We start from the raw sequence: 11889 nt of genomic DNA on the forward strand, positions 1-11889 counted from the left end.
CAGAAACGACAGAAAATGTGAATTTTTTAGACGATGTTTGAATATACGAGACAAAGTAATCTAATTCGCCCCATACCTTTTATTTAAAAAATATGATTTTTGGGAACGATTAGTAGGAAACTACTAAGTACAGTGTTCATACTTTTTTCTTGATCGACATCATGCCACTTGCTCAATTAGCAGATCCTTGGCTTGGGATTAACGTGGCTGAAGATGCAGAGGTAGACCTGTTTTTGTAGATATAATAATGTTGCTTTACAAATATCTAAATGAGTTCCAGTTTTTTTTTTGCTGTGAATATATGAATATTACTAATCTGTTAAATATAAATAAATTTTAAAAAGCATCTTTCAGATAATAGAAACTATTATTTTAAATGACACAAATAGCTTCAGTAAAATAAAGCTATTTATTAAAGAGAGATTTTTCATGATCATCAATAATTTGATCTAACAAATTATTTATTTCTATTAATTTTTTATTATAAGACTTTAAGTACATGTGTGTAAGTATTTCAGCATAAACTATAGCAAAATACTACAACAACTTAAAGTTTACCTTATATAGAACTTACACATAAATTATGTTATAAGTTTTATATAACACGACCAATTTTTTATAAGATTTCTCTATAAGACTTTTTTTATAAGACTTTTCTGACAGATAATTTTGTCAAATCAATTTTTAAGACAATCAAAGTAAGTCAAGAAAAACATACATACATACATACATACATACATACATACATACATACATACATACATACATACATACATATATACATACAATGTAAACAATTTTCATATATGCATATAAATGTCTGTGTGTGTGTGTGTGTCTGTGTGTGTGTGTGTGTCTGTGTGTATGTGTGTGTGTGTGTATGTGTGTGTGTATTTACATTTATATTTACATTTACATTCCAAGTAAGATTGAAATGTTAGTGCAAAGAAGATAAGTGAATAAGAAATTAAAATTTTTTGTATTATTTGAAAGTAAATGTATAGTGGTTAGGTAAAAAAAGCAGATGTATAGATGCTATACAGTAAATATCATTTATCAAGGCCATGTGTTTTGTTTGAGACCCTCATTAAAGATTTTAATAAATGAGTCATTTAATATAATAACTTGGTTAATCTTATTATAACTTGAACAGCAATTTAAATTTCTTAGTTAATAGATAAGTTTTTTTTGAAATTGTATATAATAGAATTTTATTATAGATGTTTGCTTCTCAAGAAGATTTGACACATGTTGAGGTTGGTTGTTTTTTAGGTTATGAATACTGTCTATCAATTTATAAAAAAAATGTTTCACCTGCTGGCTGGAAATAGTTAAAAACTTAATTGCATTTTAAGTATAGGCATATATATATTTTTAATGCTGTTAATGACATTTTTGAGTGTAATGAATATGTGTAGGTTAATTGATCCACTAAAAGATTAAATAGATAAAGTTGTACTTAAAGTATTTTGTGTCACTTTCAATAAGTTGGCATAAAGTATTACTTGCATAAGGAAATATATAATTTTATTAACGTCTGATATTTTTTTGTTGTCTGAATTAAACTGTTCTAATGAAAGGTTAGCTAAAAGTTGTTTGAAGTAAAAATTTATTTTCTGTTTTTGTTTTCATTTTTATAATTTTTTTTTGCATGTTGCTATATTGATTTTGCATGTTGCTATATATGATTTTGAAAAAAACTTAAACAACTATTTGAATTTATTTGCTATAAAATTATTACTTGTTATAATTACAAAATAGGAAAACTTTTTTTTTTTTTTTTTTTTTTTCTTGTAGCATTCAACAACAGAGCCCAGCAAATCTAGCACAGAATTTGATTTGAGTAATATGGTTAAAAAATCAAATCGTGTCATGAAGGCTGAACCATCACATTTTGAACTGCTAAAAGTATTAGGGCAAGGCTCTTTTGGAAAGGTACTTGGTTATATTCTGTTTAATTTTGTTTGTATGTATATATTTATATAAACATATATTTACTTTTTTGATATTTTCTATTATATGATTGCTTTAAATTTAGGTTTTCATGGTTCGAAAAATTGTTGGGAAAGATGCAGGACATATATATGCTATGAAAGTTCTTAAAAAGGCAACCCTTAAAGGTTCAATGTTTCTATATATCCATTTTGCATAAACTTTAATTAAACTTTTTAACTGTATTATTTAATACTAGTATAGAGTGGTAGGTAGTAATAAAAAATAACTTGTTTTTGATCTTTTGAGAAAATTGCTCTGAATGTTTTATGCTATTATTTAAATAACAAAATAACCACTTTTACTTAAAGTTGAAAATATGTATGAAAAACACATGCAAAACAAGAGTAGACCCATTTGTCCACACACATACAAACACACACACATATATAACTTAGTTATTATTTATATTTTAGTTCGTGACCGTGTTCGCACTAAAATGGAGCGGGATATTCTAGCTGAAGTTGAGCATCCTTTTATTGTTGATTTACATTATGGTGAGATTTCTTTTTTTTACTCAGTCCATGATTTTTAAAAATGAATATTCAAGCATGTAGCTTCTTCAAATATTCTTTAAATATTTATAAAATGTTTGTTTTTAGCTTTTCAAACTGAGGGAAAGCTGTACTTAGTGCTTGGTTTTCTTCGTGGAGGTGATTTATTCACTCGACTTTCCAAAGAAGTAAATTTAAGCTTTTGTTGTTGTTCAATTTTGTAATATATCTGAAGCCAAATTTTCCAAGGTGATTTAACTCATTACAACATAAAAAATATTGCTAATAGTTAAGTGGAGATTTAATTTCTAAAATTTGCTCTCTTCAAATCCTGAGTTTATATGTACTTTTATTTTTAATCTGAAACTTTATCTTATATCCATGTCTATAATACCCTTTAGGTTGTTATAGACATGGATACAAGGCTTTAGGTAACCCTTGGCTCAGTCATTTTCAAAGTTTGAGTGGATGCTCAAAGAAGCATTACTACATAGAATGAGTCAAAAAAATGACCTTGTCTTATACATAAAGTCAATCTATACACTATATAAATTAATTTTGTGTTTAAGTTGAGGTTAAAATTCTAAGCAGCTTTAAATTTTAACTTATTTTGTATATACGCAAAAAAAAAAAAAAAAAAATACTTTGAATAAAATAAATACAAAATTGTCTAAATGATAGAAACCTTTAAATTATTTCAGGTCATGTTTACAGAGGAAGATGTAAAAATTTATCTTGCAGAACTTGCAATGGCTCTTGATCACTTACATAGGCTCGGGATTGTTTATAGAGATTTAAAACCAGAAAAGTAATAGTACTTTTATTTCAGTTTGTCAACTGACTTCTTTTTTAATTGTTTTTGTTTTTTGTTTTTTTTTATTATTAATGACTAATCTTTATCTTTTTATAAACAGCATTCTTTTGGATGTGGATGGACATATCAAATTAACAGGTTAAAATTTTTTCTTTTGGGTTATGTTTATGCAAAAGAAAAAGGATTTTAAAGGACTAATTGTTATTAATTGCTCATTAATTTGTGTATTTAGACTTTGGCCTCAGTAAAGAAAGTATTCATGATGTAGAGAACAAAACCTACTCATTTTGTGGTACTGTGGAATATATGGCACCTGAGGTATGTTATTTATTTGATATTTGTATTGTTTATTATGCTTTTTTATACTATTTCTATTATGTTTTATTTTTAGGATTTCTTTATAGTTTCTGATTTGTGTCATCTATGCAGCTTATTTCTGAAATAATAATGTCAATATTTCTGAAATAATAATGGCAATATTTAAAAATTTACAATTCTGTAGGTTCAGTATGATTGTGTCAAAAATATTCAATTTCTAGGCTATAATAGTTAACAAAACTATTAATTCAAACAGGCTTTTTATTCACTTATCATGGAAAGTTTTACCTTATCATATGAGACTGCCAGCTTTGGCAAGACTAGTTTTGTAAACTTCCATCTCATGTAACTTGCACCATAAAATTAACTATACATTTAACAACCCAAAATCAGAAGGAAGATTGGATGATGAGATTCAGCAATTTTACTACCATTTTAACAAAAAGCAAAAAAATATCAATTGAAATGTGGTACTCTTACAGTGCTTATAATGTTAATATATATGGTAAATGTTAAAGAGAGGGAGAGAGAAAAACACTAAATGCATATTCCATATACAAAATTTGTTTCTTTTATTTAAAAAGGATATTTTTAACTTTATTTACAGAAAATTATTAAATATTGCATGCATATTAACAGTATGTTAAAAAAATGTTATTTATAAATTATTATTATCAGTTTAAGTATTAAAAAAAAATCTAGCATAAATTATATTAGTTTGAGAAAAAGCTTTAATATCTAATGTGAAACTAACTAATAATATTAGTTTATAGTGTTAGACATTAAAAGTTTTTTTCTGCTGATAAACTAAAAATTATTCTTCAAACATTCCCTTTAAATATTGTTCACAATATTAGTTGATAGTTTTATTTTTAACTCATCGGTAAACATTAATTTTGAAGTCTTTTTTTAGTGGTTGCTTGATAATAGTTTTTTGTTGTGATTTGTTAATAAAGAATTGCAATTATAGGTTGTTAACAGAAGAGGGCATGGAACAGCTTCAGATTGGTGGTCATATGGTGTTCTAATGGTTAGTCATGTGTTTTAAAAAACTCTGCTTGGTTTTCAAATAATACTCTGTAAAGTAGATTAGTGTAGAATATCTTTGTTAACAGCAATCTCTGAATAAATCAATTTTTCAAGATGACTTTATAATCTTTTATTTAAAACAAAGGCTGTTAACAACTTTAGAGAGGAGCCAGAGAAGGGGGTGACCTTTTACTTAATAGTCACTGTTATCTGATGATAGAAAATTTATTTCATTAAGTTAATAAGTACTTGTTCATTTAATTTCACTGAGAAACTTTCGTTCTAAATAGGTACTCCTTTTTTCTAAATTTTGCTGATACAAAGAGTATGATAAGTAATAGTTTTTTAATAAAAATTCTTCCAGTACGAAATGCTAACTGGTTCGTTGCCCTTTCAAGGTGCCAACAGAAAAGAGACAATGCAGCAAATATTAAAGTAAGTGTCATTGCAAATCTGATTTTTTTCTATTGTACTCCTTTTAGGATAAACTTTAAAGATTACACTATCAAGTTAATTTTAAATCATTCACCATACGTTCAATATATGTTAACCTCTATAATTTTGCTTTTCTGTCTCCCATTGTAAATTCATGCTATGGGAAGAGCAAAATTTCATTAAAGAAATTTATTGAAAACACAACTATTGGTGGTTTTTCCTATACGTTCATGTGCCAATGTTATCATAGATTTTATAAAAAGTTTGAGAATATTTTGAATGGTACCTACCACAAAATGTTTTAAATTTAAAAAAACATTTTTCAATCTTCTTTAAAGAGCTAAACTTGGAATGCCACACTTCTTAAGTCGAGAAGCACAATTGCTGTTGAGAGCACTCTTCAAAAGAAATCCACAGAATAGATTAGGTTTGTTTCCCTTAGTAGTGTGTTAATAAGTCTTATAAAATCCTTAATAGTGGAAAAGTAGATGATTTTTTATGAAATTTCAGGTTATAAAGATGGACTTGATGAAATAAAACAACAAGAGTTTTTTCAGTCTCTGGATTTCGAAGTAAGTCTATTTTGAAATTAATACTTAGTCTGAAAGCAAGTAATTTAGTACTGTGTTTTTATTCTTCTTTCTAGAAACTGTATAGAAAAGAAATTGATCCACCTTTTAAACCTGCTGTATCTCGGTTAGATGATACATTTTATTTTGACAAAGAATATACTTCTAGAGAAGCCAAAGGTGCATAATATTTACTAGTAAAAATTTGCCTTTACTTAGTATAGAAGAAATGTTTGCATGCAGTTTAGAATTTCAGGTTTTGCTATTGTAAAATTCTTATGAAAAGCTACTCCCTGTATTATGTATAGGGCTTCACTTTTGTAGAGCTTAGAACTTGTTAAAATAGCAAATAAACTTAAAACTTTCATAATTAATATAGTGATTTTTTGAAGTCCTATGGCTCATAAATGAAGAGAAAAGAAAATTATGAATATATTTTCTATTTTCAAATAGAGCGTTTTTGTGAAAGTGCTTTATTTTTTTTAGATTCACCTGCAGTTCCCCCTAGCGCAGGTGCTAATCAACTTTTTCGTGGGTTTAGCTATGTTGCTCCGTCTGTATTGAGCTCAGGACTTGAAGTTAGTTTACTATATTTACTTTTTGTTTGTATGTATATAGAAAAGTTTGATAATTATCTTTGAATTATTATCTTCAATCATTTGTTCTTTAAATTTATAAAAATGTATTTTGTTTGTATAACTTATTTGTTAGCTAATCTAGCACTTGTAGTGCAAGATTTGAAGCATTTGCATAGAAATTAGGCTTTTTTTTTTTTTTTTTTTTTGTATATAATTGTTTTTTTCATGAATTTTGCTTTTTTTATTTATTTTTTATAAATTGAACAAGTTTATCACAACAGGGGGGCTTTCAAGGTATTGAAGAAGGAATGGATTTTACTGCATCTTCTAATGGAAATGCTCAATCGAATAGTGGTGTACCTACCGGTAGATATGACACATGTATCTATGACCAGTATGAAATAAAAGAGGTAGGTTTTTCTTGAAAAAAAAAAATTTCATGTAAAAGTCATTTTATTGTTGGTTACAATTATTTTTACTTTAATTTTGTATTTTAGGAGATAGGTGTTGGTGCCTTCTCAGTGTGTAAGCAATGTATTCATAAAGCAACTGGTGGTGAGTTTGCTGTTAAAATAGTTGATCAAAATAAAAGAGATCCATCTGAAGAAGTTCAGGTTAAAAAAAATGTTTTTTCTGTGTTTGAATGTGCATGATTTTATTAGCTGGTTGTTGTTCAATTACTTTTGCTAATGTAATGGCTAGCAAACAGCTAAATATTCTTCAGATAATAAAATATTTTAAGCATTTATTAAACATTTTATTCATTAAGAAATCAACCTGGTGTACAGTTTTTCAAATTTTAGATTTTGCTTCGTTATGGGCAACATCCAAATATATGTACTTTGCGTGATGTTTTTGATGATGGGCATTATACATATATGGTAATGGAAAGGTGTCATGGAGGAGAACTACTTGAAAAAATATACAAGCAAAAATATTTATCTGAAAAAGAGACAGCATATATTATGGATGTACTTACTAAAACTGTAGATTACTTGCACCAACAAGGAGTATGTTTAAAACTTTACTTTATAGTTTAAATTATGATCTAATGATCTTTATAAATTTGCCTAAACATGCTCATTGTTTCCCAGGTTGTCCATCGTGACTTACAGCCAAGTAATATTCTGTTTGCTGATGAGCTTCGCCAGCCAGATAGTATAAGAATTGTTGATTTTGGTTTTGCAAAGCAAATGCGAGCTGAGAATGGACTTCTTATGACGCCATGTTACACAGCTAATTTCGTTGCTCCTGAGGTATATTGTGACGATAAAATATGAGATGTTACAAATGTGAAAATGTTAGTATTGCATATTTTTGATCTACAAGTTGTTATGATTTGTTTTAAGTTTAGAGTTTAAAAGGTTTTTTATTTTAGGTTCTTAAAAAACAAGGTTATGATGCAGCTTGTGATATTTGGTCATTAGGTGTTCTTATGTACACTATGTTATCTGGGTTAGTTTAGTCTTGTTTTGAATATTTTGTTTATAATGATGTTAAATATAATTTATTACTTTATTTCTGACAATTGATTTTCAGACGTACACCTTTTGCTGCAGGACCTGAAGATACTCCCGGAATGATTTTAGCTCGAATCGGACAAGGAAATATTATATTAAGTGGTGGTTCATGGGACAATGTTACTGACTCTGCAAAGGTTTGAAATAAGTTTATATTTTTAGACTGATCTATCTACATTTTTAGAATCACATGAAACTTGAGTGTTTTTTTCTTCTAGGATTTGCTTCGAAGAATGCTCCATGTGGATCCTTCACAAAGACTTTCTGCAGCACAGGTTTAAAATTGTTATCTTTTCTCAAGATTAAAATTTTGTTTGTAAAAAATTGGTTTGATTTAACAAAACTTCCTTAAGATGCGTTACAAATGACAAATGCTTATGCAGAGCATTATTTAATAAGAACATTTTATGATCAATATTATTAAATGATTATTTCCTTTAAGTTGTTTTTCCTAATCTCTTGTATAGAAGAAATTTTTTGCTGAGCAGTATGTATAAGAATTTACTAATAAATTGAACTTTTATATTTTAGTCAAGCTGAAGCAACAAGATATTATATTGTATTATGAAAATCCATTATCAAAACTTTTCTATGCATTATGTTGAAGTACCACCCATGGAGTGTTGATCATTTTTATGCAGAAAGCAGTTTCATAAAAAATGCTGGACATTTCTTTATGAAACTGCTTTCTGCATAAAAATGATCGTTTGAATGTTTTTTTTCCTAATGTAAATTTAAGTGTTCATTATAAGACTTTTCCTTCCAGCAGAAAAAGATTTGGATTTTTTTCTACTAATGATTTCAATAATTCAGTAGAAGAATTAAATTGTAATGTAAATTGAATCACATAAATTTAGTTTAGTTACTTTTAAATGTAGGTCCTGCAACACCCTTGGCTTCGTTTTAAATCATCAATTCCTGATAGAAAGATGACATTGAATGAAACTGCATCAAGAATCAAGGAGGCTGTGAAGAATACTTTTAGTGCTGTTCATAAACCTCCAGAAGCAAAACCTCTTTCCGGTAGTTTTTCTCATTTTTCAATCTGATTTCGTGTAGATATAATAGCATCAAAATTTCAAAGTAAGAAAACTAAATTTACATTTCAACTATGAAAGGCTTGTAAATGTTATCAGAAATATCATTTAATTCAATCTGGTGATTTGCTTGATTGAAATAAACAATATTTTGATATTGAAATGAAACTGGTTGTTGATGAGTAGAATCATTTTTAAATAATCAGAGAAAACAACTGAAACCCTAGAGATGTCATTTTAATACTCAAATCATTTCAGTATTAACAATGACCTTTTTTTTTTCATTTCAGGTGTACAGTCTTCTGGCCTTCATCAAAGGCGGGCTGGAAAGGGAAAGTTGCCTTGGGGTCAAAAGAAGTGATAAATATGCTGCTTGACAAAATTAGCTGAATTTAGTTATAACACCGCGCTAAAGAAATCAAAAGTAAAAACATGAATGAAGTTTTTGGTTTTCATAGTCTGCCAAACTTCATTCATGACAGAAGTCACTGCGATGTAATTGTATGAGATACGAAATTTATCGACACTTTAGTTTTTCTATTCTGTAGAATATATGAGCTAAGTAATTTACTGACACTAGTTTTTCTATTCTGTAGAATATAGATATATATACAAATATTTAATTGCAAAGTTTTTAAAAATAACTTTTTTTTGCTAGCTTTTCCTTTAAAATATTATGGTTAGGTATGAATGTAATTCTTAGTGGAGTTTCATATTACAATATAATATCTTGTTGCAAAGTATATCAGTTTCAGATAAATCTTCAATTTTTTCAGCTGTATTTTATTTTTTTATAAATTACTTTTTGTATAAAAAAATTTTCGTGAATTTTTTATGTTATAACTAAATAATTTTTAGAATGAAATCTCAAAGCCAAGTTTGTTTTTTTTAGCATTTGACAAGTTTTTTTTTTCTTTTTTTGAGAAATGCTTGGCATTCGTTTGAAAACGCATTTTGCAGTTTGCAATGTTTTTAAAAGACAAGTATTTTAATCCTCTTTGGTTTTTTTTTATTAAGATCTGATTGGTTATTTTTTAAATTCCCAGTAGACATTCAATTGTGTACATATTGTGTTGCTTTTCGTGTTTTTTATGCTTTTTGTTTGTTTTTTGTACTGTTTATATTATGAAAGTATATGAACAATGAACATTATTTGTATAATGCTTATCAAAATTTAGAAGTAGCTTTTCATGGTCATATCACCTAATAAATCTACCCTGGTGTTTAATTCTTCTTTTCAGATTTAGCTATCCATTAGAAAAAAATGTACTTAAATGATATTATCAAACTTTTAATGGGAATTTTTTTTTCTCTTCTTACACTTTATAATATGGAAATAATTGGCGGGGGGGGGGGGGGGAGAGAGAGGTTGTGAGAACTAAAGTTGCATCTATCTTTTGTGCAATCAAGCTTATTTACGAACCTTTTTTGGTGAAGGATGAAAATTATGTTAAAGAAAAAGTTAAAATCGCTGAAGTTTTTGAGTTTTTTATAGGAAAGTTTTTCAAGGATTTAGCAATAAAGGTTTATTAGAAGGCCATAACGATGAAAGTTCAATTATTTCTGGTACATTTTTTATTAAGGCAATTGTAGGACTAGCCGTATTAGCTTTTAGTAAATTTATTTGTTGAGTACTGATAGGGATGTCTATTTTAGTTGCACTATTTCTTTGGAACACAAAATGAAACCTTTCCTTTTGTTTGGTTAATTGTAAAATATCAAAAGCAGTAACCTTGTAAAAAAACACCCATGGCGAACACTGGCACGGGGCAGGATGGATCTTCTCAAAAATGATGGATAAAAAATAAGTGCTACTGTGAAGTATTTATAATCATGCCAATGAAGCTGGCCAACCTCTCATTGTAATCAAATTCCTTTCAGTCAAAACCTGCACTAAATCCTTTTGTTCTGGTCGAAACACAAATACATAAAAACTTCTTAATAAACACTTGAAAAAACATTTGAATAGATGCTTAAAGACACATTGAAATAGATATTTGAAGAGACGATTAACAGACTCTTTTCGAGCAGAATTTCCGTAATTCATTTTCATATTTTCAAAATTTCCATATCAATTCAAATTCTACGTAGAACGTAGAATTCGATTTTTAGAGATTTAGCCTTTTTTAACGCCGAGATAATTATATATATATATATATATATATATATATATATATATATATATATATATATATATATATATATATATATATATATATATATATATATGCGTTTAGTTTTTCGGTTTTATATATATATATATATATATATATATATATAAAACCGAAAAACTAAACGTCGATACTCAAGCTAAATTCTTTTTTTTTAAAGCCTTTTTTTTTTTGTGAAAGATAAGTGTTTATGCATCCGTTAGAAAACTGATGATGGCGGATAGAAATGATGATGGGTAGAGATGATGGCTCACAAAATTAAAATGGTGTAAAATAAAAATTGCTGAGTTTATGGAAAAGTAGAAGCAAATAATTTTCAGTAATGAACGTAATTTTAAAACAATAATGTATTATAATAATTTTTATAAATATAAATAACAGGAAAAGCAAAGTTTTTGGTAAAAGAGTTAAATGTGACAAGTATAACGATCGTTTTGTCGTGCCATGGCTACAAGGTGGCAGTGGGAGAGTTGGTATTTGGGGCCTGCTTTAATTTTAACAGATCATGTTTGTGTAATATCTGTACTGGCTTAATCAACCAATGCACTTGCATAGAGATATTAGAGAACTGCATAGTTCCAATCACAGACATGCTGATTTAACAATATCAAATAAAAATATTACACCTCTATTAATGGTTTATTTGCACTTACAAGATCAGGATCGCCGATATTTTTTTCCTTAACTTGACTTCAACTTCTTTTAAAAATGAACTTAAGAACTGATAGACCGGCACAAGTTATAATAACCGACACGACAAATTTGCAAGTGACTGAAATTTTTGAGTTGATTTGATAAAAAATTTTAATCTGGAACCCATTTGATTTATCGCTTTATATTACTTTTATTGGTCATAAGATTTTCTTGAAGCCATTGGTATTCTTTTTCTATAAAAGAATCATAATTTCTACTAAATTGTTTTAGTTTTTTTC

At 27.6% G+C, this 11889-nt stretch overlaps 1 protein-coding gene across 2 annotated transcripts; it reads left to right on the top strand.

Annotated features, from left to right (window-relative positions):
* On the top strand, positions 1-9959 carry LOC145180709 (ribosomal protein S6 kinase 2 beta-like). Of its 2 annotated transcripts, none has more exons than XR_016450865.1 (24): positions 1-221; positions 1221-1256; positions 1798-1935; positions 2039-2120; positions 2409-2489; positions 2595-2674; positions 3188-3294; positions 3401-3438; positions 3533-3618; positions 4589-4648; positions 5012-5082; positions 5421-5509; positions 5593-5654; positions 5729-5831; positions 6138-6229; positions 6511-6639; positions 6727-6843; positions 7033-7239; positions 7324-7529; positions 7608-7684; positions 7769-7886; positions 7968-8024; positions 8628-8772; positions 9077-9217. XR_016450865.1 is itself a non-coding variant. In XM_090082361.1 (24 exons), exons 1-24 carry the CDS (start codon positions 162-164, stop codon positions 9145-9147), a joined length of 2268 nt encoding a protein of 755 aa, XP_089938487.1. In that variant the 5' UTR covers positions 1-161; the 3' UTR covers positions 9148-9959. The 2 variants fall into 2 exon arrangements, 1 of the variants encoding a protein (XP_089938487.1); XM_090082361.1 differs by having other exon boundaries at positions 7324-7485; positions 9077-9959.
* The last annotated feature ends 1930 nt before the right edge of the window (positions 9960-11889 follow it).

This window comes from Hydra viridissima, unplaced genomic scaffold (genome assembly GCF_058129835.1).
Source record: "Hydra viridissima isolate aposymbiotic clone 2 unplaced genomic scaffold, HvirCarnegie_v1 scaffold_3, whole genome shotgun sequence".
In the NCBI taxonomy this organism is placed as follows: domain Eukaryota; kingdom Metazoa; phylum Cnidaria; class Hydrozoa; order Anthoathecata; family Hydridae; genus Hydra; species Hydra viridissima.